The sequence below is a fragment of the Blastocystis sp. subtype 4 genome (assembly GCF_000743755.1).
Source record: "Blastocystis sp. subtype 4 strain WR1 chromosome Unknown seqid_0081, whole genome shotgun sequence".
Classification (NCBI taxonomy): domain Eukaryota; class Bigyra; order Opalinata; family Blastocystidae; genus Blastocystis; species Blastocystis sp. subtype 4.
Genome location: NW_014569466.1, coordinates 1 through 27757, shown reverse-complemented (window position 1 = coordinate 27757; position 27757 = coordinate 1). Strand labels below are relative to the sequence as shown.

Genomic DNA, 27757 nt, shown 5'->3' with positions numbered 1-27757 from the left:
GAACGAGCCAGTTTGTTTGTCGATGGAAACAGTCTGTTCCCTTTTTCGATTTTGTTAACCTAAAGACGCTCAGGTATCATTGTTCTCGTAAATGATGTTGATTGGGAGGTGCTCGACAGAGATTCAACCGAACTCGCGGTAGGCTTGATGTAGACTGTGTTATCGTAGGATGGAGACGAAGTCCTTTTCTTGTCTACACTTCATGGAGGTTACAAGTATTTGTTAACAAGAAGCCTAAACTATGCCATTCACTTTCTTAAAGGTTGTAATCCCTTGAGGTTTCATACCAATTCGTGTGAGATCATCGATCGACTGGAATAGTCCCTCCTTTCGAGCACTCAGGATCTTCTCTGCTGTCACAACCCCAATCTTCGGTAGTTTTAGGAGTCCACTCATCCCACCAAAATTCAATATCTGAAGAATCCGCTCTTCCTGGGACTCAGGATTCATACTCATCTGAATGTGGCTTTCCACTTCCTCAATTTTCTTCTTGAGTTTTTCGTTATCAGGAAGGAGTTCTCTCGCTACGATTCAGTTTCATTTCTTTAACTCACCTTGTCGAAATAGACTCAAAGCCTGATTCAGATCACCCTGAGATTCCATCTCTCGACCTTCAACAATTAGTTCTTTCGCTTTTGAAATCCGTTTGCAAGGCGTCATAACTGGTTTTCTAATTGTCAAGGTTGCTGCAAAATCCCACCCATTCAGCAGCTGAGAGAGCCTAGATTCATTCCGGTAGATACGGGACCGACTTAACGAAGAAAAAGAACTCGATTTGTAGACTTTCTCACTTATGACAGATCGCTGGATAATCCGTTTCATGGACTTCTTAGGAGCTAGAGGAAGAGAGATAAGATATTCCTACTCTCATATAATTGAAGTGTGGAGGTAACAGTACGCTTTGTATCATCATTCGGAACTTCGTCATCAGAAGCTCCTGAAGACTCCACGTAGCTGTCACTGCTGCTATTGATAAGGTCAATGGTGAAGTCATTTTCAGGAGCGAGGAAATGCTGTTTTGTATCCTGTTCCGATAGTGCTGAGAGGAGAGAGAGTGAGCGAATAGTAGGAACAGCATCAACACAAGCGATTATTGTGAAAGACTGATAATTACGAGCAAGAAGAGAAATAATGGAGGAGATGGAGGTAGCTTCAGAGGATACTTGAACAGAGGTACGAAGAGAGTGGAGGAGTGGCTTTAACATGGAAACATCGTCATCTGAGTGTTATTCCATATTGTAGCAACTACCATCTACAGGTGCATCAATGATGATTACGGATGTAGGCTGCATCCCAGCTGCTGTCTTAATACGTGTCTACATGAGAAGGAGAGAACAGATTCACTGAAAAGATCCAGAACGAGCAAGAACTGTGAGATTTGAATTCATCAGCGTATATATTATTAAGGTTTACTGTTACAGTGCTTTCAATCGTATTCAAACTCTTGACATCCTGAAGAGGGATCTATCCTAAAAGCTGGAGACAGAAAGTACACTAGTAGGTGTAGAAAAACTAAATGAATCTGAAAAGACAACAGAGGAGCGAGTGGAAGCAAGCATATCCCAAAATGCCCCTAACAATCACCAAAATAACGGAAATCAAACCATCACAATAACGAACATAACTCAGTCGAGAGGACAATTTCAAATCTCCTGCTAATTGTACAAGTCGCTTTTGAAATGTTGGAACAATTCCGGGAATCGAGTTGGATCCCTTAAGAAGATAGTTCTTCCCGCCATCCACAGTTCCCGTAACAACAATATATGAAGACACCCCTTGTAAGAGATCTTTAATCCAGACATCAACGTGGTCCTCGACAAACTTCTTTTGTGTTTTGGTTTCCTTTTCTACTTCTGAGAAACTACAGTTCACTTCCAGAGAGAAAGAACTACCAATATCGATTCTGTTGATTACCATTTTCAATATATTCGATTGAGTTCTTGTTAGGAAAGAATCGGAAGCAGGTTTTCCCTGGATCCACTCCATCCTTCTTGTTTAACTTCACAATAGTTTTAAGATGACTCATTAATCCAACTTCTCAACACGTATGGAAAAGAAACGATAATTATGACGACTTGATAAATCGGTATGTGTGGAAAATGTGAAAACAGTTATGTTGGCTTCACCCAACACATTATGGCATCATCAATAATATCAACAAACACATGGTATCTTACTTTCCTAGTTTAGTTTCATTTTTTGGATAAGTTTTGCAGCCATTATAAAAGAAATACCCTATGTTTTAACACACAACTCGCAGACTCCTTTATGATAATTTGTACAACCACATTCTCATTGTCTATAATGAATATTATCAATTTTCAACTTACAGCGAAGGTTGTATCCGAAGATGCGTCACAGCAAAAAAACATAACGAATATGGGAATCTTAAGTATATGGGAGTTTCTAATCATATGTTACTGTCCATTCTTCCATATTCTTTCCATAGTTTGCACCTGATTTACATATGATATTTGATGAACTATTTAAAGGAGAAGTTTCTCTGCCTCTAAGCCCGCATGAAGACACTGAGGGTTCTCCACTTCATTCCATATCTTCTGTGAATGTACAAATGGCAAGTCATGGTAATACGTAGAGCTGTGAGGAAGATGTTCTTGGAACTCAAAACATTCCCTTACCAGACAATTGTAATATCACTGTGAAAGAAATTACATGTCCATGGATTGACTATCCTGCTCTTTCCACTTCTTCGTGTGTAGCTGCTATCCGTTCCTATCTCCGTCCCTTCTATATTGGAAGGTCACATTTACTCTCGAGGATTCGTGTTACTCGTGAGCAACCTTTTTACTGTTATATTATTACTATCAACAATCAGTTTGAAGCTCGCTCATTATCATGGAAGCCTCAACATCTATCTGATAAGGTCTATTCCTCGTCTCCATCTCGAGTGAGTCCCTGGGATATGTATCTCTCTCTCCCTTCCTCGTTTGAAGACTCATATAGAGTATGTGAGGTTCCAGATTCAGTTATTCGGACTGCTTGTCCTTACTGTTCTGTCCAGTCAACACCCCAAAGTGTATTCAACTCCTGCAACGAAGATGCTCCCTTACTTTCCTCCTGTACTTTCTGCAAAGGAAGTGGAGTGATCGAGTATCACAAGGTAATTCGGGCTGATTTCAAAACAAAGGCCTTTTCGAAGTACATCGATTGTTGTGATGTGGGTATGAACAACCTTCGGAATGCCAAAGGTATTCTTGGATACAGTATTAAGGGAAGTCGCTTGCACTGCCGACAACCCTTTCTTGATAGCCATTTGAATCAAGCTGTAGCTGCTCTTCTAGATGAAGTGGATGAATGGAGTATTGAAAACCAAGCGATGATTCGTTGTCAACAGTTGTGTGTCTCAGTGATTCCTGTGAAGATGATGGAATGTGTAGTTGGAGATCATGTGTACCATATGACAGTGTATGACCTTGATGGCAAGGTTGTATGTCCAGAGTTTTCTAGTAAGTGGTGTTCCCTGTGGAGATTTTTCTTTCGTATTTAGTTGAGAGTGTTTGTTCGGATGCATATTTTCAATAAACAGACGAAAAGTGCAATTCCTTGAATCTCTGTTGCAAGTCATCCATAATGTTGGTAATGCTTGCAATCACATTGGGATTCTGTATGTTCGAATCGTCTTCACAATCATCTTCATCCAAGATACTTGTCATTTGTTCTATATCATTTTCACAGTTAAACGAAAGATGTGCAAATGACACACATTTCACAATTCTATTAATAATCAAACTCTTGAAATCCCACTTCTGATGTAACTCTTCGATAGCATCAGCAATTCGTTTCTTTGTTCTAATCTTCTGAAGAGTCACGTTCAGATTGTAAAAGGCTTCAGTCTACGATTCATTGGCTCACTGTAAACTCACAGCTTCATCACGTAACTTTTGAATTTGTCCATCTACATCCTGAAGAATACTTACACCCTGAGCATATTCTCCATTTGGGAAATAACTATAGATTAGTATCTTGTAACTATACAACTCCTTAAAGAATTGTTCTTCCGAGATAATACCACTGGCAGCTTTCATACATCCCTTAAATTGATCATTTAGACTCTTTTTGCGAGTATTATGCTACTTCTTAACAAGAAACCAAAACCAAACAATCTCATCTGCAATACAACCTTGATTGTATGATGATTCCAGTGCATCCAACGTCTATCTAAGTATACGACCTTCAATTCTTACTACAACAATACTATATAGATTTGCTAATATTCCACAAGTCTTCATCTTTTTCTCATCCAGAGTGGCAAAAGCTTCCCTCTACAAGTGACATTTCCATTCAGGTAATACAACTGCCGGATTTGTTGAAGTTGTTTTTTGCTACGAATAAGAAACAGAGAACAAGGATTACCATAATAAACAACGAAGAATGGCTAGATCGGAATAGTTCCAGAAATAGTCCCATATTCATCAAGTATTGATAATCGAACAAACAAATGATGACATTAGTTATTCTTCATTGATAGTGATATTTTGGGAATATATCGTTCCATTGTGATGACATCAACCCCTTCGACTATTGAATGAACAGGCTTGAAAAACAATGGATGATACTTCTCATCCGAAGTCATTACAGACCAATCACTACAGTACTCTACAAGATTTTCCTACAAATAAAACTCCCACTCCAAACGAACATTTCCACTCTGTAATCGACCATAACAGATAGAACAAACTTTTACACTTCGAGTGTTAGTCCACTTCTTTCCATTGAACTACAATCAACATGCATCAATACGTCCTACTTCCTTGTACAGTCGAATCACACTCTCTAAATCAACCATGTTAATATACCCATAACCCAAATTACAATTCGTTTTCTGGTCAATTGGAAGATAGAAGAAATCATATTTATCCTTACAATACAGATCAATGATTGATAGAATGGTTTCACGGGAAAATCTAAGGTTTATCCCATGATTTGATAACTACGCATTCGGTATGTTTTTGATCATTAGCGTAGTTCGTCTGTCTTTCCCACTCTCCACATCTTCAAGACGAACCTCGTTACTTACATCGATAGTCCCTGGTGAACCAGTACGGCTACGATTGCCTGCGTACCGGCTGTTCGGTCGCTGAGGACTGCTCTGTGACGTACGGGGAGTTCCATGACGCTGAGAACGTTGTGAGCGTTGAGGTGAAGTACGTTGGATTGAGGGTGAAGTATGTTTAGGAGTGGGGGAGCTACCCAAAGGGTTGGATGACCGCTGAAGTGGAGGGTTCGCCGATTCCAACTGCGTACTGGATGATGAGAGTGAAGTGTTGGATGATGCAGGTGGAGGATTCACTGAAGTGATCTGGGAATTCACTGATCCTAATGGAGGGTTGATGGACTTGAAGGAAGTGTTGGATGAGGAAAGTTGAGATGGTCCCGAGGATAAAGACACATTTCCCATTGGTATCGAAGTTCGCTGGGGACGAAGATTAAGAAGAGTTGGAGTTGTTGGTACACTGGATTCGTGAAAAATACAATCTCTATCCTGGCAACCTCCAACAGGCTCAGAATAAGAGGGAGAAGTGGCAAAGCTTGAGGAGAAAAAAGGACGATTAAGAATAGAAGAACGATAACTCTCTCCAGAAAAAAGTCCATCATCGTAAAGAGAAAGATCGTTAAAAGGAGAATGTGCATCTTCCAATCCAAAACCAGTTAACCGAGATTTACGTCGGAAATCTGGATGATAATGAGGATCAATGGATAAATCCGGTCCCATCCTTAAATGGAGGAGATCCGTTGAACCTGACATACTCGAGGCGAAATGCTGACTGCCTGAAGTGGAGGGGATTGGATCAAAAGTGAAAAATGAAGGCTGTCGGACTTTAGAATTCCTTTGCGATCCATAACTGAGATAGTTGCTAGCAGAATCACCAAGAAGACTATCAGTTGTATTGAGACTGGTCTGATCCATTAACCCAAGCTGGAGATTCTATTAATTACCAATCTATCCGATTCCTCACTTCATTACTATCCATTGGAGTTGGCTCCTTGGTAGGGTTGTCAAAAAGAATTGGCTGGTCCATTACAAACGTAGGGAATCCGAGTGCCTACAAAAAGGATGAGAACGAATCTCCTTTCAGCACACTCAATCCCAGGTCCTCTTTCAACTTTCTCAAACCCTACCTTCTAATACGCAATACAATAGAAGAGCAACCACACTCGACAACTTGTATTTGAATGGAGACATGATCTTGGAATTCCACTTTTACTCCCTTCTATCAAATCAATTTGAATTGGATAATGTCGACTAATGTAACGATTGCACAAGAATATCTTCCCACAAATCAAGACAAAGAGGTAGTTCACAAGAAGGATCAAAAGTCAAGTCTGTTTTTTTGCTTAATATGTAGAGAAATCGAAGAAGAGAAACTTGAGACATCTGTTGGAAAGATTTGGGCTCTGCGTATCAATTCCATTTTTGTCTGTATCATCGGAATTATTATCCTCTGTTTCAGTAGGCAACTGAGTACAATTACTAATTGTAACATCTTTGCTTTGGCGATAGTTGTGGTCATTGCTTCTTTGTACGGTAGTATCACAAGTTGGATTTACAACCCATGGCTCCAGTTACCGATATCCTATTAATTGGTATGAAAGACTCTTAACATCACATTGGAATCGTCTTTTTAGGAGCTGTAATAGATGCTATTTTCATTGCGATCATGTTCTTGTTTCATTCAGATCGTAGTATTGTGTTTAGGATTGTCTTTGTGGTGATTGAACTCCTTGTGATAGGTGATTGGGTAACTGGTGATATTAGTGTTTATTCTAGTGTGGGTTAGTGTCACTATCGTTTTCTGTTTTCCGTCTCTTACGATCAAGTAGTCGTCAATGTAATAATGAAGAAGAGAAGTTATTTAAAGATGTTCATGAAATGCAGTTTGCCTCAAAAAAGATATTCAAAGAACAGGTGAAATAGTGATTATTTGCTTGTTTGTTTTCCAAGGAATGACTGAAACGACTGCTGATGATAGTAAACAAACAGCAGATATAAAGAAGAAGGATGTTATGTAGGAATGATAGTAAATGATGGAATGTAATATATTAGGAAACTTCTGGAACGAAATGTGCAGAAGCTGCTTCCCCGCAGGTGAATATGAAAGGAAGAGGGTGATGCATAGAATTGCTTTTGTTTTAGCAAAAACTGCTGCTGGAGCTCATCCAAAGTCTGTTGGAAAGGAATGTAAGTGAATTAGTGGACTAAGATAGGATCTAGTTTATACACGGCCAGGAAAGAAGGATGAGAATGTTGAACCACAGTTGAACGAGAAACAAAAGGACATCAATGAACAAAGAAGAGAATCGACAGCTGATGAGGATGAATTCGTGCTATTCAAGAAACCCAAGACCAAAAGACTGTTTGGAGAAACAAAGACTGTGAAGGAGTCGTCTTCACAGCTTCCTGTTGCTTCAAAAGAGGTTCAATGTATGTGTGAATGAATCTGCTTACTTCTAGTAATCTCAAAATCAACTCGACAATGGCTTAATATGCCAATACGTAGGTAAATAACCAGTCTAAGACCTAGGCCATTTTTCAAATGAACAGGAATCAACTTTACCTACACCTAGACAAATATCCAAATCACTTCCTGCTGCAGACGATGAACAAGCGCCGTTATCGAAACTAATTTCACAGCAGAAACAAAAACATGAAGAGGAAGTGTTGCCTATTAAGGAGGAAGGATCGCTTGTCAAAGAAGAAGGTAGTAATAGATTGAGTGATTCATCCATAGTATTGGATTGGAGTGAAGATAAACAGAGTTTTGAACAAATTATTAATGAAACTCGGCAAGTATCATTGAAAGAATGGGAAGAGATGAGGAAACCTGATGAATGGGATATGGCGATTGACCAAGGAAAAACGAAGAAAGTTAGGAAACACAAAGAGAAAAAGAGAAGTCACAAAAACAATCCATTCCAGGAAATGGCAGAGAAGAGATGGAAGAACAAATGAATATGTTTCATGATAACAAATACAATACACAGATGTATCAACTCGATTTGTTGACGAAAATAGAAGGACTTCATCAGAGAGTGAACGTGTTGACATTGATGATTTTGCTGACGATGATCCAGAGTCACACGATTTCGATCGGTTTCTAGGTATGAAAGAAGAGAACAATCTCAACTTGATTGGATCAACCACTTTCGTGAGATAAGGATGGAGAATACGGTCAGGACGCAAATTCTCACACTCCTTGTCTAATTCTTTCTCTGTCACATAATGGTATTTCATGGATCGCCACACATGTAGTCCTAGAGTGATGAACAGGAATACACATTGAAGCATCAGTCCAAATTCATAATGATAGATACGATCTGGTGCTGCATCTAGTCTACATAGGGTATTCAATACAGGAAGAACAGCATAGAAGAGAAGAGAACCACAGTATCTGGACAAGAAGGATAATGAGAGAAGAACTGCTTGAGATCGACGAGGTGACTCCTCAAAGAAATGAAGGATAGAACCATAGATCACTAGGATCTCACTAATAGCTGTTATGATGCAAGGAAGAGCAAGAAGAGTGATAGATTGATACTTGGTCTCCATAAGAAGAATGAAACTGTTTGTTGATGCAGTAACAACCATTCCAATGATCAATGTCTATAGTGAGAGTGGCAGAATAGAAATACAATGTATCCAAATCCAATAATCTGAAGAGAAGAAGCAGTTATGCGTGTTGCTGATCGCATATACAGAATAACCATGAATGTGATGATTGTAGCTATCACTTGAACTGCTGGATAGGCCGTTTCTATTAGAAGAACAGACAACGGAGATGGATGTGGCAAGAAATCAACCTGAGCGAGCAGAACTCCCTTTGTGAACTCGAGGGAACACCAGTAAATGATCTGGATGGATGCAATCCATACCATGTTGGTGACACGAAAGAGTTCTAGTCGTTATCCTCTTCACTCTTCTTTACGACCCAGCAGATTTGTTTCGATTCCGTTTCGCAACAGCATAGCTGTTTCTCTACAACGTTTTTCCTCCTTATATCCATCTAATAGAGTTGGATCCTTGTATATGGGTCTTAATACTTTGATTCGAACGCCTTGATGTGAGGAAGGAGGTTCATCACAATTAGAATTCAGGGCAAGACTCATATCGGCACTATTAGAGAAGAGAGGACTGATATTTGTCGTTGATGGGACAACCACATCTTGAGTTGTATAATACCGGTCCACAGAAGAGGCACGCAAGACAGGAGGAGAGCCATCCACCGAGTCCTGCGAAACACTCCGTGTGTAATAGTCTGTAGAGGCTTGATGCAATACTTGAACCCCAGTAGTTGTGACAGCAGAAGCATCTGCAATTGGATAATTGTATTCGCGTGATAGAATACGTGCTGAATGTGTGTATTCCTTGACTGGATTCCCTTGAATAGGAATGTTGATGAAATGATGTCGTTTTGAATGAGCCAGATGAGCCTACGATGAGACTGAATCTAATGAGATACAGTTAATGACAGAAGAACGATAGAGAGAAGTGATAGAATCCGGAATCCAGGGAGAAATGGAATCCAAGTCATCACTGTCCGTGTTAATAGTGTAGAAAGACTCCATATCAGAAGGACTCTAGAAGTGAGGAGAAGTACAGTGTCCAACTTGCAGATACATCGAATCAACGTACTGGATCGCTTGATTGTCATTAGCGAGTCGTAGTTCAGAACTAATGTCAGTGTACATGATATAACGACTCCATATGTCATACTTGAAAGTGTTCTATAATCAAGTATCCTTTAAATACCAACACTAAAGCGAAGACAAGATAAAATACCGGAGATGCAAAGGAAACAACAAGAAACGATATGGAAACACATACTGTATATGCCAGATAGGACCAAACCATGACTGGAACACGCCCATAAAGACAATCAGCCATCAATCCACCAATGATCGCGAATGCATACTGGAGATCCTCAAGTATTTGGGTCTATTGGAAACGAATATGAGGAATTCTACATAAGCAGTGGCAATAGCCTCACTTTCGTGAGATACATAGTAGAAAATGTCGAGAATGCTATCTGAGAGAAAGGAATAGGATAAAATCACTGTTCCAAGAATACAATACACAAAGAGAGAACAATCTTGTACCGAAATCGTTGATTGTTGGAATCTTCGTCGTAATGATGACAACCAGTTGCCTTTGAGTCCAATACCCTGCTCCTCTGGGTCTTCATAGATGGTGTCCATCGTGATAATACCATCTCAAAGCTATATCCTGCTTCGTTTCAATTCACACAAAAATCACCTATGTTTCCGGATTCCAGAAACATAGGTGATTTTTGTTATTTCGGAGACATGACACTTTACCAATAATGGTTATTCCTATTGAATAGGTTTTAATCGAATATGATTTGCCCCAAGAGATATCCACTTTCGTCACTTTATCAGTAGTATTACTCTGAATTCATCATTTTCCGAACAAAGTGTTCTCATTATTTTGAGAAAGAGTGGGTTTTCACTTTTCTTTGTTATATGCCAACCATCTAGCCGCAAGTTCAAGTAATGCACACAAGAAACAGTTAACATGACATGAGAGATCCTAGATGAAATGGAGACAACCATTGGATTGCTTTTTGAAGGAAGAGATAACGGATTTTATCCGATAGGATACTAAAGACACGCATTTAATCTCAATTTACTGTTTTCTGAAGTGGGGATTGTTAGCGGAATAATCCGAATCGTATTCCAGAGATTGTTCCCAAGTAGAGTGCACGTTCAGTAATCGATTGATTAGGAACCATTGATTTCTATGATGCGGATATTAGAAAAGGTCGATCGAAATAGGAACCTACGGGTAGAGCAACCTTAGACCTTTTAGGTGTTCAGTAGCATAACCATTTCCTCGCTGTTTGGGACTAGTGTTTCGCGATGTTTCCTCCTTATAATAACAGCAGCCATGAAGATTATTATCCAATCTCCAGTACGCTGGATGCAAACGACCAGCCAGTGTTGACGGTTTCTCGTGATTGTGTAGATGGTCAATTGTATTACAATAAGTATGTTATCTTAGTGCATTACATGATGTTCTAGCTCTGATGAATACAATTTACCGCAAACTGTGTATCCACATTCTTCCTCTTCTTTAAGCCCACGTGATGATTGTAGTAGATTATGCATCCTTTTCATAATCTAGATCAACGTTATAGACAACCTGGACTTGGCAGAAATGATTCTAATCAGTATTCGGAGGAAACGGATTTGTTTTATGTTTTAGACTTTTTAGTAACCATTCTCCTTATTTAGTTTCAAAATCACCTCACAGTCGATATCGGGATCAGTGTGAATCGACATCTATTCTCATTGTATAGGTTTTCTTATCCACCTCTGTATGACTCTTCCGCTTATTTTAGCCAAAACGGTATGTCTCAATTATCTGGAGATGCAAGCTTCCACGATCTTACAAGAAATAGCATAGTTTACAATGAATCTTTGTATCCAAGACAGGCTCCTGAAATCTCTTTTTCTAGAGGATATCCAGTTCGGTACACGCGATCTACACCACTAGTATCAGATTATCATTCGTCTCCATGGCCCGGAAACTCACTTCCTTGTTTGAAAGAGCGTTCATTCTCCACTTGTTCTCCTTCCATATCCACTCGCGGTCAGGAGAATCGAAATGGGATCCGCAATCTGTGTTATCGATCTCTGGTGTTGAATCCTCTCTATGGGAGATTACTATCAAGCTCGTTATCCAAAGAATCTCAGTTGCTTATGGAGAGTCTGATTCGTGATATTTCCGTTCGAGATGCAGCGGATCGTGTGACACGTCAGTGTATTAGCTTTAAGAAACAGTGTACGGTGAATAAGTCGCGTCTACTCTTCATTCTTTTTCTATTGAAGTATCCTCAGCAAACACAGACTTGGCTTGAATTTGCTCGCATGGAAATGGAAGCTGGATGTTATGATAATGCATTGTGTGTCATAAACACGGCTATTAATGCAATTCCAGATAACCTTCTTCTTCTTACAAAGAAACTTCGAATTCTTGAGAAGCTTACAGACACTAAAGGAATATGTGATCTGATTCAGCGTCTTCGTCAAATTAACTCCCAACGTGCAGTTAAGGTAACTGTCGATGCGGCTCAAGTCCTAGCTAAACTGGGTGAGGAGCGTGCTTCGTGGTCTCTTTTCTGTGAAGTTGGATCTAATCCAGCCACATACAGTGGTTGGCTCTTTCTCCGAATCCTCAAGTATTGTCAAGTAATGTGTCCTTATGAAGAAACGAATCAACTTATTCTGGATATCTTATATCATTCTCCTAAGCATGGTCCTTTGTGGACTCTTTCTCTGGACCTCATTGAGTCTTTTTCTATCCTGTGTTGTCCTATTCCTCTTCCAGAATGTTCCTCTATCAATTCATTGTATGATGAGATAACTCGTCTTGCCTCTCAGGTCTTACCAATGGATATTCTCTGGAAGGTGTATTATTCTCGTATCTGTCATGATACTCGACTTCTGAACTATTTCCGTTATTGCGCCTTTCTTCTTGTAGTGATTTCATTCATTGTTCATTCTAAGATCGAACCATCTGAATATGAGTCACGACTTCATTATCTTACATCTCAATTATTTCAGGATGTAGCGATGACATTGCGTATCTGTCCGCCATCCCTTCAGTGGAAGGTTTATATGACATTGGGTCGAGATGCTGCTGTGGCCTCCTACTATCAAGCTGCACGTCTTGTATCGCATTTATTTTCATTGATGACAATAGATCATGCAACGAGGGATTCGGAATTGTCCTATCAGATATCAACATTACTTATTGCTTGAATACTCGAAGATTGAGTTCTATGCTGGACATGCTGACACAAGTGCATAATTATTATCCACGGGAATTCTTCGTTTTCCTGAGGAGTGGAAATTATCTCTTGAATACATCAATCAATTAGTAATGAATAAGAGTCATGATAATTTATAGGTACGCTGCAATCGTATGATGGAAGCATATCGCCTCTGTCGCCGGTCCATTCGTCATTATGTCGGTGCTGGTCGCTTGTGGTCATCATTCATTCATTTGTCGCATCAGTATAAACATATTCTTCTTATTATTGTAGACTTTTTGGAGCTGAAGAGGCTCTCCGCTGTTTTCGTATCGCTTTGCATCATGTGGCTAAGTCTGGTGAGGTGTGGTGTGAAGGTGTTCGAATCTTTCTTGATCCAACATCATCTCACTTTTCACCATCCAATGCTTTGAAGGCATTGAACTATTCTGCCTTCTTCACTCCTCAATACGGAGATATCATAATTGAAGTAATGATTGATATGAGTCATGATCCCAGGGCATTCGTTTGATGATGATTACTTCAGATGTGTTTCTGCAGTTTCATGATTGCGGGAATCCACTGATTCTTGCTCATTTATTATGTAGTAATCTTCAGTTGACATCCTATTCGCATCGTGCATCGTTTGTGGAACCCAATTATGGTCCACTCTGGTATTATTGTATGGAGCTTTCTATATCCTCCTCGACTGAAGTAGGTTGGAGATTATGATTGTGATGTAGGTGATCATACGTGCAGCTAATATGAATACTTATGTAATTGCTCATGATGCCGATCTCTATTACCACGCTCTTGTACGTTGTGTTGATCGTCATTATTCCTCTTTTGGTTGTAAGACGAATAGGACGTTCTTACATCCATCCCCATTTCGCTTGTCGACTACAAGCCCACGTCGTCGATTTCCAAGCGCTTTAAACTACGATAGAGAGAAACAGTATGAATCTCCTTCAAGACAGTTAGTCCAACGGGTTAAGTCATTATATGGGTCTATTCCAGTGGAAAACTAATGTTTGAAGGATATTGTGTTTGCTTCGTCATTGTTTGTTTGGAATGTTTCGTGTCCTTTTAGGAAAGAGGACACTTCACATCTGGTATAGTACTGTAGAGTGCGTAGGGAACATATTACTTGTAGCAAGGGAGGTACTATTCCGGAAATGTCAAGTCTTTTAACAATAAGAAAGGATTTGGCTTTATCCATCCCGAATTCGAGTTGCAGAATGATATCATTAACCACTACGGAAGTTGGAAGGATGGTATGTTCTAGTCTTCTTTTGATTGTTTTAGTGTTCATTCATTATACAGATATTGAAGATGATGTTCGGTTGCTGCTACCGACTAACAGAGTGGAGTTTGACTGTGTGTTTGATTCTAACGGTCCTGTTGCCAAAAGACTAAAGAAGGTGATTCCTAAACGGAAACAAGTCGGTTTTGGAGGCGAAAAGGCTGATCATGTAGATGGTAATCGAAAAATGGCAAGATGCTCCTGAGGAAATTGATATGCTAGTTCAGAAAAAGGATTCTATTCCGGTTGAGGAATGGTCTTCATTTCTTACCAATTTCTATCGCAGGATTGCTGAAAATTCTTCTGACAATTCAAAGCGGTATCAGGAATCGAAAATCGTCGTCCCTGAGGAGCAGAAGAACCATTTGGAGTATCTGGATATGGCAAATGATCTTTTATCTGGTTTATCACAGACTGATATGTACGATAATTCTAAGAAACATAGTTGACTGTCATTGTTTGTTGCTGTTCTTATCGATATTGAGACAAAACGACTGTTCATGAGCAAGAACGAACATTTAACAGTTATCTGATGAATAAAAGTCATTATTGTAGATATCACTGCTTTCCGATTATCGTATTGTTTCATACTCTCCAGAGTATTATGAAGGTGCTGTAAGTCTCTATGAGTCCACATATCATGATCTCAGTAAAGATCATCCACGTATTCGTAAATATATTAAGAATTCTTTAAAATCAACATTTACAGCAGATCTACATAGTATGCTTGAAGGATTGTCATCATTCTAGAGATTAAGAAGCCAGATATCAATTTTATATGGATTGTTCTGGATCCTCTAGGTAATGTTGTCGGGTACTGATGAGTTTTCATTGTGATGTAGAATGGGAGGCTTACGTGTCGTATCTTCTCAAGGATTTGAGGTCCAAAAGCTTGTAGTCCATGAGAGTCATCGTCGAAGGGGGATATCAACAATCCTTTGGAAGACCATTCTTGCTAAAGGGTGTGAGTTATGTCCGGATCGTCTGTCTATGTTATCTTTATGATGTATAGGCCCTCTTCGTATTTGCCTTTCAACGCTATCGCTTCTTCCTGTTGCAGAGTCATTCTATACAAAACTGGGTTTTACTCTTCTGCGAAAAGATCATTTCAAGGATTATGACTTGGACGTGTTTGAGAAAACAGTGTTATAATCTTCTTGTTCAACTTAAGAAATCAAATACATCTCCGTAAGGAGGGAAATTAAACGATTCTTCGTTAAACACATCCAATCCAGAATACTGTATAGAATTATCAGGAGCATCTACAGATCAACCAATTACATCACTCCAACGAAACGGATTCTCATTGAGTACCCGGTTTACCTGTTCAACAAACCGGTCCTATCTATCATTTTTTGAATCATTACTTACATTCTGAGGTGATAACACAGTATTTATCAGATCTAAAGGGAACTGCTCCTTTGCAGTATGTTTTCGACGAGAATGCCGAGTTCCCATCGATCCAGCATCATCCTCCGAGCTTGTTATTCCAATAAGATCAGGACCTGTTGATCGCATCGCATCTCCAAATGTTCGTCCATGGATAGACTCATCAAGATTTTCCATCCGTTTCAAGATGTAGTTGTTCTGACTCATCATATCTTGATGAAGTTGGAATTGAGAATCCATCGCACTTTCGCGGTTCATGAAATGAGACCAATTTGGCATTGCAATTCGATTGTGAGACTCATCTGGATACTGTTGTTGCTGAATCGGAATGGATGGTAGAATAGGAACTAGGGGCTTGGAATCTTGCCGAAATTGTGACATTTCTTGTGACGAAGATGCTTCTTGATGTTGAGACATCGAAACGGTGCTCTGAGAATATGTAGACTCAGGGACATTGGATTGAACAGAAGGAACTGGTGGGATTTCATCCTATGATCATTATATTCTCTCAGCGCATACATTTATAGCAGATGCAGACTGTGGAGCAAACGGATATACAGAAAACTTGCCACTAACAGCATCTGTCTACGAATGAGTATTACCTTGAAGTATTACATCAGAATAGTTTTCCTGATATTGAAACGATTGATTATAATATTGTGCGAACTCTTGAAGCGATTCTTCCAAATGTTCCCGATATGACTATATAAGAATCACTACACGTTGCCCACCTTTAACTGACTGTCAATGAAGTCATATGTAATGTCATTGCTATATTGCCGCATCGTATTGAAGACAGTCTGTGTAGAAATATCTGATTATAACAGTGTTTTCTCGTCCATACTATCTAATCCAAATTTGTAGATTTGCTGTAGGAAATGCAAATGAAGTTCTCCGTCCCAGTGAAATCGGGGTTTCTTCTATTCTTCAATTGAAGATACAGCAAAGTACTGTCTTTACTCGACGGCTTCCATCTCTTATGCCATTAGCGTATACCTACCATTAAAAAGAGAATCGTCAACTACCTGATTATTGCAAGGTATTGAAATGGTTGTTGGAGTTCCTCCTACACATCATCTCCTTGGCTTCTAAACAAACTATTATTGGGCGAGACCGATGCTAATGTTGGCTCTCCAACTGTTATTTGACTGAGGTTCTCTCGTTCAGAACTCATAAAACACACACGAATACTCTCTTTACTCTTGGACGTTGATATACAGATGAAAATAATTCACTTCAGAAATGTGTGTGAATGAGAAAATAACTAGGTATCAAAATTGAATGACAATTTCGAATATGCAAAATGGGCTTTGTTTGCAGAATCTGTGTTATTTCTTTATTTGTGGTGATGCTAATGGTATCGACAGTAGGAAGGATTATAATTTTGGGAAAAGTGAGTGTCTGTCATATCAATGAAAGACCAGTGTTCTTCATATCAGGATCCACATCTTGTAAACTCAACAATTGAAAGAAACATTTTTATTTCATTTCGATAATATGATGATCAATTGTTGCGATTATAATCACTTGAAAATTCGAGTAATCGATTCCTTTTTTTCTTCTTAAAACTTGGTAGTAATAATTCGTCAAAAAGCATTTAGTCAGTTTCAGTTTGATATGTCTGATCTTTTTGTTCCACCCGAAAAGGTAGTCAAGGAGGGTTTTGATATTATTGTACAAACTGCTAAAGATCCTACACTTCGCGATCTAGGTATGGAAATGCTCTCTTATGGTATCCGTGTCTTGGAACCATATAGCCAAACGGATCCCGCTAAATTTGGCGATTATATACGTCAATGCCGTTCCTATTATGACAGTGTAGCTCATGAATGGAACTATAAATGTGATAAGAATAATCTAGATGTTGTCGTAGATGTGAGTTGTGAATTGTAGTTTGGTTGGCATCGACTGTTCGACTTTTGCTATAATCTATGTCAGCAATATTTCAAGGATAATAGTGATGAGAAGTAGGAGAGGGATCGAGGGATTCTGGTTAGGGTATTGCAACAAGCTCTACAACGGTGTTATATTTATCTTGTATTTCGCAGAGATAGTGATAATCTTTCTTCTCAAGTAATTTTGGAGGTAGTTATTCAGTTTAGGAATCATCTCAGCTAAAGTGGATGGAATCAATTTTGAGTGAGCTTCAACGATCAGGGACCTTTTACCGTACTTCATTTGAAGAATGGGAGCGTTCTCAAGAGCAAGTTTCTGGAAGTAATGGCTTGAATCTGGATCGATTGCCAGATGGTGGTGATCTAAACATGGATCGATTACCGAGTGGTGATGATCTAAACATGGACAGATTGCCAGGTGGTGATGATTTGAATTTGGATCGATTGCCAAGTGGTGATGATCTAAACATAGATCGATTACCAGGTGGTGATGATCTGAGTTTGAATCGATTACCAAGTGGTGATGATCTAAACATAGATCGATTACCAAGTGGTGACGATTTAAACCTGGATCGGTTACCAAGTGGTGATGAGCTAAACATGGACAGATTACCAGGTGGTGATGATTTGAACTTGGATCGATTGCCAAGTGGTGATGATCTAAACCTGGCTCGATTACCTGGAGATGATAATAGAACGGTGGACGCTCTTCCTACAGATATCCCCATCAATCTTCCTTTCATAGAGACATCGGATACTCCTGTCGATCCCAATGACGTGGTCCCAATGGAAGTAAGTCCTCCAACTGACCCTGTCGAATCCCTTCCTTCCAGTACGCACAGCAGTTTCTCACTCCCTTCTCAAGGCTCTAATCGCAAGTCTATTCCAAAGTGTCCCAAAATCCAGGATCTGGATAAAAACCTTAAGAAGAAACCTGATTTTCCTTCAGTTCCCGTGGTGAACCCTCTTTCTGTTATGGATCATTCATATCCTTCTTCATCCACCTCTAGCCACAGTGGAATTATACCTTCTCCGATCCCTGGTTATCAATCAGATTCATCTGTTCGCATTCCTGGTTCTTGCGAATCGACTCCTCCTGTACCAGAAGTTCCTATCGATTTGTACCATCAATGTAACGTCAGTTCAGACTATATACAGAATTATAGGCGAGGTACGTCGTCTGTCAGCAGTCGTGGTAATGTCGATTCGATAGATCGATATAGACTATCTAGTTCTGGACAAGGATATTCTTCTCCAGGAGTTCTTCCAGTTCTACCTAGTCAAGTCGTTCCTCCATCACCCAATTCGTTCATATCAAATCCAGGTGTCTTCTTTACGGAGGCGGAAATACAGTTTTGCACAGCAAAACTTAACAGAGTTTCAAGTACATTATCGTACTGTGTAAGTCATTTGATTGAGATTGAGTCTAGAGTCACTTGAATCCTGAGCTTCTTTCGCTTATTAGCGAGCTCGAACAAGTTAGTAATCTATTACGAACTAGAAAGTAATGATGGATGTTTGTTGCCAAAGAAAGATCTATCCCCGTTCTTTCGCCTACTATAGTGACAGCATAATCGATCTGTTTCCTAATGTCGTCCACTTTATTCTACAGTCCTAAACCAAATGATGATCTCAGAGACCATGTTGTGTCATTCTTATGCGGATTTCATGTATGCGCTGTAGTGTACCTATGACCTATTTAGGAAGAGGAAAAGGGAAATGAGCTCAATAATAAGCTTACCGATTTATATAATGCGAAGAAGTATGGCGAATTTGTGCTTTTGTGCTGTACAATAATAAACGAAAAGTGGGATACCCTCCCAGAAAGAGGTATGAATTTGATGCCGAATGAAAGCAGTTCTAACCATTTCTATAGATGTTGAGAGTATGTACTTTATTCTCATGGAAACTGTCAAGACGATTGGTATGAATGAAGAGTGCAAGAAGGTTTGTGTGTCCATTTGTGATATGGTCTTATCTTCCTCCATGACCACCAATCTGAAAGCTCGAATGTATTTTTTTATTTCTTTAACGATTCTAGTCTCTCTCTTATTCTGAATTGTATGCCTTCCTTTAAAGAATGTCGTGCAGCCCTTCTTCACAAGATCATCAACTTTGCTCACGAGTCAAGTGTGTTTTCTTGTTGAATCTCATTATAGAATCTTTGGAATTTTACTATAAGTATCTTATGAGTCAGGACAACAAGGAATGGGAGCCAGTGATTGGCGAGTATCGTGATGTCTTAGTGGTTTTACGTACTACTCTTCTGGGTATGCAGCGCAGGTAGTGGAGTGAGATTGGGGTTCATTAATAGTACTGAGGCACATCAATGTTTGGTGAAGTTGCTCAGTACGTATACACCAGATGAGCCTGAATACAAGAATTATGCTGTGATGTGTGGTAGAAATAGTTTGTTATGTTGAGTTCTAGCCGTGGAAGGGTTACAGTCTCCTACTCAGGATGAAACGAATCGTACGAGCGAGTATCCCTTGTTACAAGGACTGGAGAAATGTGAAAAGGATTTGTTTGATTTACTGCTGATTGTGAACTCTGGAGATTTCCAGCGTCTGCCTGACTTCCTAAATAATCACCAGGACCTTCTCTTGCAACATCGTTGCTATTCATTGCAAGTATGATATGTAGAATTGGATCAAGCGACTTTGATGCAACGTGCTCGTTTATTATGTCTCGCCAGACTATGTGGCAGCCGTTCTCAGATGACCTATATGGAAATTGCAAAGGAGTTGTGTGTTCCGAAAGAAGAAGCTGAACAATACATTGTGAATGCCATACAGACAGGTCTTATAGAAGGACGAATGGATCAAATTAAAGAAGAGTTTGCTGTTACGTAGGTATGAGATGGATTAGTGACTTTGAGACGCACTCAGTGTATTGTAGTGGATGGAGAATGGGAGAATATGCGTTGCAAGATCCAGCAATGGAAAAAGAATGTTCAATTTGTTTTGGACAGCTGTGACACATTCATGAAAACAAGGGATTGGGTTGTTTGTTTTAACTAAAATGAAAGTGATCATTTGCTACTTCAATTAAACTCATCAAGTCCAAACCACTGGCACCCGAGAACTAGACCTTCAAACCTGAATAATCTTTTACACGACTCAATAGCTGTCCATTCTTGTAGAGAATGAATGTAGGCACTTCCTAATTCTGATATCCAGCCTTTTTATTTACTTCCACCTTTTCTACTTTGCTTAGTGCCTCGTTGTCTGCGATGTCAACCTTCAGAAACGTTACGGTTGGAACCATTGTACTACGATGAAAACCGGTATTAAGATACACCTGAAGTGAGAAAACAGAGGACTGATTTTACGACAAGAATCAGACTTCTTGGATGTGAAAAATGAAATAGATGGTATTGCCGCCTATATTATATCCTCTTGAACATTTTAACCTTCTTATACTCGTCAAACATATCCATTGTGGTGATATCGATAACATTGTCACTCTCTATAGTCACATAAATTGTTCATTGGAACCTTCAGCTGAGAATAAACGTTTTAGACACATCTGCACTGTTGATTATTATCATTCATTGGTCTTTACTAGGTACTGGTTTTAAAGCAGCTGTAACACACTTTGGAATCTATTCTGAATTATCTATTTCATTTCCTACACGTCCAAGACAGCGAACAAACATTTAGGCGAAAATGTGTCAACAAACACATTAAAGATAACTATAATTTGAACCAAGTCTAGCTACATTTGTTGATTTCTTTCCTATGATATATGGGATCTTCTGAGCCAAAGCACAACCCACATGAGTAAATGTACTTCCAGAGGTACCATAACATTCAGAACTATGACCCAAGAGCATGAGTTCAGATACAGCCGATAAGAGATAACTCAAGGCCTTTTCTGGTGTCATCAACTGAGAATCCGCAATCACAACGGGTTTAGTATCTGTGTAAATAGTCTTGGTTGAAAGACTTTTACGCATAGACTCTTTGGCAATCTTAGAATCGGTTGAGAGGAAAATTGGTAAAGAATCAGGAATGTTCCGAAGATGGTTGAAAACACGATGCAACTGTTCCATTGTAAGATACGTCGAAGGGTCATGCATATCGCTGAGTCTGCCACCACATCGCAGATGAACTCCAACATACGAAGTGGAATTGAAATGGGGTACAATTCGATTCATCTCCGCAAGAACGATAGGTTGTGGTCTCAACACATATTTCAGCACACGTCCTAACATAAGTAAATGTTGTTGAGGAACTTTAGAATGACTCGCAGCAACAAAGAAACCATTCTTGATCATAAATTGACGAATTTGAGGGTTGAGGATACACCAGTGGACAAGATTGATGTTGCCTATAGTCAAACAATACTTTTTTGGAAATAATATGTCTGTTGAATTCATTTGAATGGCCTTCTTGAAGTATTGTAAAGCTATCTTATCCTTGACTTGACTATGAAGATGAAAAATCATGCCTTGATATGCACATTCACAAATCTCTAGTATTTACGGAATTGCAAATATCCTACCTCGATCTGGTACTTCAATCAACTGTCCTCGAAACATTTCTTTCATGTTCCAGACTTGTTTCCATCCCATACTCTTCGATAAAATGATTGGAATCCGAAAATATGAAGAAATGATATAAAGCCCAGCGAAAATCTGCAATCGATTACAAAGACCCTTAATATTTGGGACTACGAAGTATCGAGACTGTGTAAACGATGCATCAATGTTTATGGTGAGTTCGCCTTTACCATTCCTTTGGATGATGGAGTCCATCGAGTTGTGTTGGAAAAATACTGGGTGATTTCCAATATAGGTGATGATATTCTTCGTATGGGACTTATACGGAATCTCGGAAATGGACACTAGCCGGTAGGGAGCAGATGCAGTATCCGACTTGGAGGTGGCAGAAAACTGTGTAGCTTTGGGTTTTGGAGTCGAGGGCTTGGATGGAGCCACAGGGTTAGGTGTTACAATAGGTTTAGCTGTAACCACAGGCATAGGTGTTACAATAGGCATAGGTGTTACAATAGGCTTAGCTGTAACATTAGACTTAGCTGTAACACCAGGCTTAGGTGTCGCAACAGGCTTAGCTGTAATACCAGGAATAGGTGGAAGAGTAACACTAGGAGTAGTTCGAACTACTGGGGTTCTATTCACCATAGGAACTTCTGGTGTTGATGGAAGAACAGTTGCCTGAGCTGGAGCAACTGTACCAGGACTGGTAGTTGCATTTACAGCTGGTAATACTAAGATAGAAGGGGCAACAGTTATAAACACGGCACTTACACTTTTAGTAACATTCTTTAGATTTGTCTGTCTTTCCCTACAGTTCACTAATATCAACTTATTCTACATCGTTACATTCCAACTAGTAGAAGAAACGGTATGGTTATGATCACTAACAAAAGACTCATGTATAGAGGGTTCTACAGTCATAAATCACTCTTTAAGGAGTACGGTAAATTAATGGTACAGATTTTATATTATTAACTAGACTTGTAACATATATCCTATCATTGTAGTTCATGTCTCTCCAAATAGTTGAAGGGATTATACAGACAAAGAAAACAACTGATAGCAGATGTACTCCAGTCATAACAGGTTAAAATATCGGTTAGAAAGACCAAGTCCGCGGGAATCCCCATAAATATGATTGGAAAGAACGGCCCAGATAATTGTTTACTACTTTTCTCTCGGCACTTGTGGTTATGTACATTAATGTGCTATCTTTAAGGTAGCCTTGATATACATGTGAGTTGAAAGTTTAGTGTATTTCAGCCTTCTTCAATAGCACGAAAGCTAGAACACCCTATCAGCTTCTCATAGGTTTTAACATACTATCATAATTGAGGATAATGGAATAAGTCCTGTTCACTACCATCCTCTTGACATATGGGGATTGTGTTGTCTCGTACTCACTGATGGAGATAACAACCAGCTGGAATCGAAGGACTGGAAAATATCTTAACTGCCCAATAAGTGGTTATTTTTGACGCAGAACTGCATATTGGATTTATCTCTCGGTTGCTTTCTCTTTAAATACGCTCTGTATTGACCATACTGATTATTTCAGTTCGTTGCAATCATTTCTGAGATCAAATTGAGTATATGATTTCTACAACCAGTCTTCCCATTGATTGGTACTATTTTTGGTTCTATAGACTGACTCACAGGATAATACTCTTCATCAAAGGCGGTTGTCGGTAATGACTCTTATACAGCGACAATTAATTCGTTGAGTTTGCTTGCCTATCATCATTCAGCTTGTTAGGAGCTCTTGATATGTGTTAGATACTGTTTTCAATACATTGTAAGCGTGGTTGTGACAAGTAACAGTAGTGATGTCCTGGTACCTATTAGGTCATTTATCCAACATAAAAGAGACTCTTTATGCTTTATTTAGAGCCTTTCCGTCTTCCGGTGTTTCTCTACGCCTCTCTTCATTTGATTGACCCACTAGAGAGACTAAGAGGAGACTCACGAAATCTTTAAATTTCTTTTATGAATCACTCTTAACGACACTGGAGGAAATGAAAGTAATAATAATTACACTGGCCAGTAACAACTACCAATCATTTATTCATTTTTCATGAATCCATTTTAAACTGGTACCAGACGAATTAGGAGAAAATATCCATTAACTATGTCATACAGTCAGTGTTTTCATTTCTCGTGACAACCTGAACATATATGTCAGTAGTCCGCATTTAATGAGCCTCTTAATATATTTTATTGCAGTCTATAGAGATACAAAACAACAGTAGATGAAACAAACATGTGATTATTAGTAATACTATCATATCTGATAATCTTATATTCTTATAAGCATTTGACACTACGATATCTTCTCAAAGATTCTGATAAACACTAATTGCAATGATAGTACTACTGAAACTGTACACATGTATAATAGACAATAACCATAAGAATCATAAAATATATGAATCCAACAACAATACAAATGATTCATGAAACCAACCATGGAAACTTAATTTTACCGCGGGGATCAATCATGTAATTATCCTTTAGATATCTGTACTAAACGGAACTGCATCTATCATGGAGATCCACATATAGACTGATTGATGTACGAGAAAAGCTATGAAATTCTGAACTGGCTAAGAAGTAAAACAGAAGGACCTCATTGTTTTTAGTCCATGATTTTATGGATGTATCAGCTTATTAATGCCATTTCTGACTATTGAACGATCTTCTAGGTGATAAAACTAGTTTGGAGGATACAACAAAAGAAAGCCGAATCGAACAAAACTATATTATCTAACTTATGTAGTTGGTTCGAAAACCTGCTTTGAGAAGTTTAAAAACAAAAAGTTGTTACTACAGCAAATGAAAAAGAATAATCACACAAAGAAGAGAAATTAGGCACTCTGTCGGCACTCAGGACAGTACCATGTTTCTGGGAGATTCTGAGGATCATCAACCCCCACACAGGAGTAATGAAACCACTTGTGCTTGCAATTAGGATTATCGCACTGAATCATTTCATCGGTTGCCTCTCCACCACAAAAACAATACTGAATCTTTTCCTCCGTAATTGGTTCCACATACTCGTCATCGTCATGATCTTGATCTTTGGACCTTGTATGATATGTATAAGTGACCGAATCTTGATACTACAAAAGCATTAGTTTCCCTAACCTACCTTTTTCGGTTTTTTTGAATGACGCTTGGGTAATACCTTTTCTGCTACTTGGTGAGATGCTAATTCCTCCTTTTGTCGCATCTATACTCTGAGGTATTCATTGTGTTCCAACCATTTCAGTTTTCTCATAAAAGTGCTGCCTTACTGTCTGTTCAGTGACAGAAGCAGTTACGAAATGACTACAGATTACTCTGACACTCTTGAATCACTTTGCTACCATCACAGCTAATTCTTCATGCGTTATATTATCTGCTACTGGAATATTAAACGATTTGGCATAGGCCATGAGGCTAGACATCTACACCAGACGTAAACAATCAAAATATGATGTTAATCAATTGAACACAATGAAAAAATACAAATAGTGATGTGATAATTCATTGACAAGACTTACTTGTAATCGGAGGAAATTGACGCGAAGCTCTTTGGGGTATCCATGAGATACTCTCAATTGACTTTCTGATGACATTACGAAAGGTGATATCAATGATTCCAAAGAGTCGTAGAAATGAATGAAAACCTTTACTAGGGATATTTCATTGATAATAGGCCTGAACCTTATATATACGTATTATTATGCCTATTTAGCTGTTTTATTCAGTTCTAAACGAGTTAGACTTGTGAGTACCAAAATATCAATTACAGAAAAAGGAGCTATTTTGTATTTACAAACAAAGTGTTTCATCCTAGCAATACCAATATAAAATTACAAGATAACACAATTCTTTTTGTCTTCATCCGAATAGAAGGCATTAACTACAGATTACCTACTAGTGCCTACATTACCATTCCTTTCACGAAATGAACTTGAAAAAGGATCATTCAACCGTTCTGGCACGGATCCCATCGTTAAACTACGATGTCTTCTTCTCATCATTGATGTGCCATCAAGAGGATGGGATTCTTGACTACACTCCATGTCATCTTTCACATCCTACCTAAACAGCAATGCTTCATTGTAGATAAGTCTGCGCAAGATTTGTCGTTCGTTCTCGGGTCCTCCTTGAATCCCATACTCAAAAGGAAACACCATGGTTTTGGTGGTTAATCGCTGCCATCACTCTCTTCCCTCATTCCTACTTCCTGCTCAGGCCGACGAATTGAGCCACAAACTCACTTTCCAGAGCTTCCCGAACTGTGATTCGTTTGGCTGGGTCTACATATCAGATGGTTCTCCTCACCCACTGAATGCTAGCATTCTTGTCAGCAAATCGAGAGCTGATCGTTCAGCATGAGGAAACATCTCAGAGAAGTCCATAGGAGGCATATAATCGAGAGAGAGTAAGTACTATTCATCATTCTCCTACTCCACTCTTACATCCTTCAATGGTCCTTCATCTAATTGCATCAGATCATCTCGACTTGGAGTTCCAATAACCTCGAAGATTTTGATCAGCTGGTGTGTCTCTGCTCGGAACTCCTCTCCAAAACGCTCGTTCTGATCCTTTTCGTTGCGTTTCGAAGATAAAGGGAAACCTGGAAACAGTGGTTGAACTCGTCGATTCGGCTCCAAGGTTTGTAAAAGTTCAGCCTATATTCATACGTCATATCTGTTCCTACAAGAATACAACCCACTGACCAGACGTCAATCTCAGCATTGTAGTACTGTTGGAGGAGAATCAGCTCAGGAGCACGATACCAACGAGTCACAACATGTTGCGTCAGCTGACGCTCAACTGAGGTCTTATCACCCCATACTCCAGCTCGGGCAACATCACTCTACTCATCACTTCAATCATACCACAACTACTTTTGTCTCCTTAACTTCTTGATATTGGTAGTTCATTTGACGAGCCAGACCGAAATCAATGATCTTCAGCTCACATTTACTGTTTATTAGAATATTAGATGGTTTCAGATCTCTGTGGACGATATTAGCACTCTGCATATACAGAAGACCGCAAAGAAGCTGATACGTAACATACTTCACATGTTTCAACCCCCAGCCAGAAATCTTCTGTGCATTCTTTACAATACGGGACAAGTCCCATCCTCCATATTCTTGAATAGTCCACAGATTCTTGAACGTATATTCATCAGGTGGCACTAAAACGTCCCTACAGTGAATTTCAAATCCAACCATTACCGCAATTTGCAAATATTCGGATGATCACATTGACGTAAGATTGTAATTTCCCGTAAAGTCCTTTTCGCGTCTGTTCTCGTCCTAAAAACATCTTCGATACGCTTAATTGCGACTCTACTTATCATCTCTCCGATTCATAGCAACTGTTCTCCCGAAGTTCTGTCAACTGCCAAATACACTGTTCCGTAGGCACCTTTTCCTAACTCCTTCTTTATCAAATATCGCGTATTGATCTCATGAGGTATGGCTGGATTACGCAGGTCTTCATAACTAGCGCTCTGCACGTGAATTTCGAAAAAGAGAGTATTTACCTCCATACCACTTGCCAATTCCTAGTGTTTGGAAATAACATTTCGTCATCTTCAAATGCCGCCATTCATATTCAAGAACCGTGATCAAGGAACCACGTTTCTCCTTTCATCAAATGACTTTCTTTTCTCTTTCAATTCTTAGTGAATTATTCCATTAACACCACTTTTAAACAGAAGAAAATGTTACGCATCTCGCAGAAGCGAAAAATTTGTGGAACGACTAGTAATCATTGTTTTTTCAACAAACAATCCATTGTATAGTATCAACAACCCCTTAGAATCCCAGGAATCCCAACTCTTCTCTCTCCTTCTTGAAGATTTCAAAGTACTGGA

The 27757-nt window shown here is 39.1% G+C and overlaps 16 protein-coding genes across 16 annotated transcripts; 8 read left to right on the top strand and 8 right to left on the bottom strand.

Annotated features, from left to right (window-relative positions):
* Nucleotides 1-234: 234 nt before the first annotated feature.
* Nucleotides 235-603, bottom strand: JH06_1580 (hypothetical protein; the record flags this gene model as incomplete). The annotated part of the gene is made up of 2 exons (XM_014672657.1): nt 235-524; nt 555-603. 2 exons carry the CDS (start codon nt 601-603, stop codon nt 235-237), a joined length of 339 nt encoding a protein of 112 aa, XP_014528143.1.
* Nucleotides 604-1226: 623 nt separating this feature from the next.
* Nucleotides 1227-2026, bottom strand: JH06_1579 (hypothetical protein; the record flags this gene model as incomplete). Its single annotated transcript, XM_014672656.1, is given in 5 exon segments — nt 1227-1304; nt 1321-1464; nt 1494-1573; nt 1605-1847; nt 1915-2026. The coding sequence occupies 5 exon segments, from the start codon at nt 2024-2026 to the stop codon at nt 1227-1229; spliced, it is 657 nt and encodes a 218-aa protein (XP_014528142.1).
* Nucleotides 2027-2564: 538 nt separating this feature from the next.
* Nucleotides 2565-3508, top strand: JH06_1578 (hypothetical protein; the record flags this gene model as incomplete). Its single annotated transcript, XM_014672655.1, is given in 2 exon segments — nt 2565-2585; nt 2597-3508. 2 exon segments carry the CDS (start codon nt 2565-2567, stop codon nt 3506-3508), a joined length of 933 nt encoding a protein of 310 aa, XP_014528141.1.
* A 28-nt stretch (nt 3509-3536) lies between these two features.
* JH06_1577 (hypothetical protein) lies at nt 3537-4434 on the bottom strand (the record flags this gene model as incomplete). Its single annotated transcript, XM_014672654.1, has 7 exons — nt 3537-3735; nt 3766-3854; nt 3885-3969; nt 3997-4091; nt 4122-4175; nt 4206-4283; nt 4375-4434. 7 exons carry the CDS (start codon nt 4432-4434, stop codon nt 3537-3539), a joined length of 660 nt encoding a protein of 219 aa, XP_014528140.1.
* Nucleotides 4435-4468: 34 nt separating this feature from the next.
* JH06_1576 (MEI2-like protein) lies at nt 4469-4807 on the bottom strand (the record flags this gene model as incomplete). The annotated part of the gene is made up of 3 exons (XM_014672653.1): nt 4469-4630; nt 4661-4738; nt 4769-4807. 3 exons carry the CDS (start codon nt 4805-4807, stop codon nt 4469-4471), a joined length of 279 nt encoding a protein of 92 aa, XP_014528139.1.
* A 3006-nt stretch (nt 4808-7813) lies between these two features.
* JH06_1575 (hypothetical protein) lies at nt 7814-9731 on the bottom strand (the record flags this gene model as incomplete). Its single annotated transcript, XM_014672652.1, has 5 exons — nt 7814-8623; nt 8653-8915; nt 8946-9450; nt 9480-9597; nt 9628-9731. The coding sequence occupies 5 exons, from the start codon at nt 9729-9731 to the stop codon at nt 7814-7816; spliced, it is 1800 nt and encodes a 599-aa protein (XP_014528138.1).
* Nucleotides 9732-11388: 1657 nt separating this feature from the next.
* On the top strand, nt 11389-12801 carry JH06_1574 (pre-mRNA splicing factor; the record flags this gene model as incomplete). Its single annotated transcript, XM_014672651.1, has 1 exon — nt 11389-12801. One exon carries the CDS (start codon nt 11389-11391, stop codon nt 12799-12801), a length of 1413 nt encoding a protein of 470 aa, XP_014528137.1.
* Nucleotides 12802-12821: 20 nt separating this feature from the next.
* On the top strand, nt 12822-13323 carry JH06_1573 (ubiquitin ligase E3; the record flags this gene model as incomplete). The annotated part of the gene is made up of 3 exons (XM_014672650.1): nt 12822-12872; nt 12950-13056; nt 13086-13323. 3 exons carry the CDS (start codon nt 12822-12824, stop codon nt 13321-13323), a joined length of 396 nt encoding a protein of 131 aa, XP_014528136.1.
* Nucleotides 13324-13325: 2 nt separating this feature from the next.
* JH06_1572 (hypothetical protein) lies at nt 13326-13737 on the top strand (the record flags this gene model as incomplete). Its single annotated transcript, XM_014672649.1, has 3 exons — nt 13326-13505; nt 13535-13606; nt 13657-13737. 3 exons carry the CDS (start codon nt 13326-13328, stop codon nt 13735-13737), a joined length of 333 nt encoding a protein of 110 aa, XP_014528135.1.
* Nucleotides 13738-13862: 125 nt separating this feature from the next.
* Nucleotides 13863-14543, top strand: JH06_1571 (cold-shock protein; the record flags this gene model as incomplete). The annotated part of the gene is made up of 4 exons (XM_014672648.1): nt 13863-13913; nt 13945-14065; nt 14097-14237; nt 14290-14543. The coding sequence occupies 4 exons, from the start codon at nt 13863-13865 to the stop codon at nt 14541-14543; spliced, it is 567 nt and encodes a 188-aa protein (XP_014528134.1).
* A 51-nt stretch (nt 14544-14594) lies between these two features.
* JH06_1570 (acetyltransferase) lies at nt 14595-15246 on the top strand (the record flags this gene model as incomplete). The annotated part of the gene is made up of 5 exons (XM_014672647.1): nt 14595-14618; nt 14650-14815; nt 14845-14908; nt 14937-15076; nt 15107-15246. The coding sequence occupies 5 exons, from the start codon at nt 14595-14597 to the stop codon at nt 15244-15246; spliced, it is 534 nt and encodes a 177-aa protein (XP_014528133.1).
* Nucleotides 15247-17100: 1854 nt separating this feature from the next.
* Nucleotides 17101-18591, top strand: JH06_1569 (hypothetical protein; the record flags this gene model as incomplete). Its single annotated transcript, XM_014672646.1, has 5 exons — nt 17101-17352; nt 17377-17450; nt 17481-17556; nt 17586-18510; nt 18545-18591. The coding sequence occupies 5 exons, from the start codon at nt 17101-17103 to the stop codon at nt 18589-18591; spliced, it is 1374 nt and encodes a 457-aa protein (XP_014528132.1).
* Nucleotides 18592-18967: 376 nt separating this feature from the next.
* Nucleotides 18968-20398, top strand: JH06_1568 (eukaryotic translation initiation factor 3 subunit; the record flags this gene model as incomplete). The annotated part of the gene is made up of 9 exons (XM_014672645.1): nt 18968-19048; nt 19082-19208; nt 19255-19390; nt 19420-19508; nt 19538-19661; nt 19693-19778; nt 19809-19991; nt 20022-20226; nt 20257-20398. The coding sequence occupies 9 exons, from the start codon at nt 18968-18970 to the stop codon at nt 20396-20398; spliced, it is 1173 nt and encodes a 390-aa protein (XP_014528131.1).
* A 64-nt stretch (nt 20399-20462) lies between these two features.
* Nucleotides 20463-20906, bottom strand: JH06_1567 (thioredoxin; the record flags this gene model as incomplete). The annotated part of the gene is made up of 5 exons (XM_014672644.1): nt 20463-20540; nt 20571-20649; nt 20679-20761; nt 20791-20846; nt 20876-20906. The coding sequence occupies 5 exons, from the start codon at nt 20904-20906 to the stop codon at nt 20463-20465; spliced, it is 327 nt and encodes a 108-aa protein (XP_014528130.1).
* A 3837-nt stretch (nt 20907-24743) lies between these two features.
* Nucleotides 24744-25325, bottom strand: JH06_1566 (hypothetical protein; the record flags this gene model as incomplete). The annotated part of the gene is made up of 4 exons (XM_014672643.1): nt 24744-24998; nt 25028-25108; nt 25140-25206; nt 25237-25325. 4 exons carry the CDS (start codon nt 25323-25325, stop codon nt 24744-24746), a joined length of 492 nt encoding a protein of 163 aa, XP_014528129.1.
* An 879-nt stretch (nt 25326-26204) lies between these two features.
* Nucleotides 26205-27110, bottom strand: JH06_1565 (MPAK protein kinase; the record flags this gene model as incomplete). Its single annotated transcript, XM_014672642.1, has 4 exons — nt 26205-26315; nt 26346-26558; nt 26588-26746; nt 26778-27110. 4 exons carry the CDS (start codon nt 27108-27110, stop codon nt 26205-26207), a joined length of 816 nt encoding a protein of 271 aa, XP_014528128.1.
* Nucleotides 27111-27757: the final 647 nt, after the last annotated feature.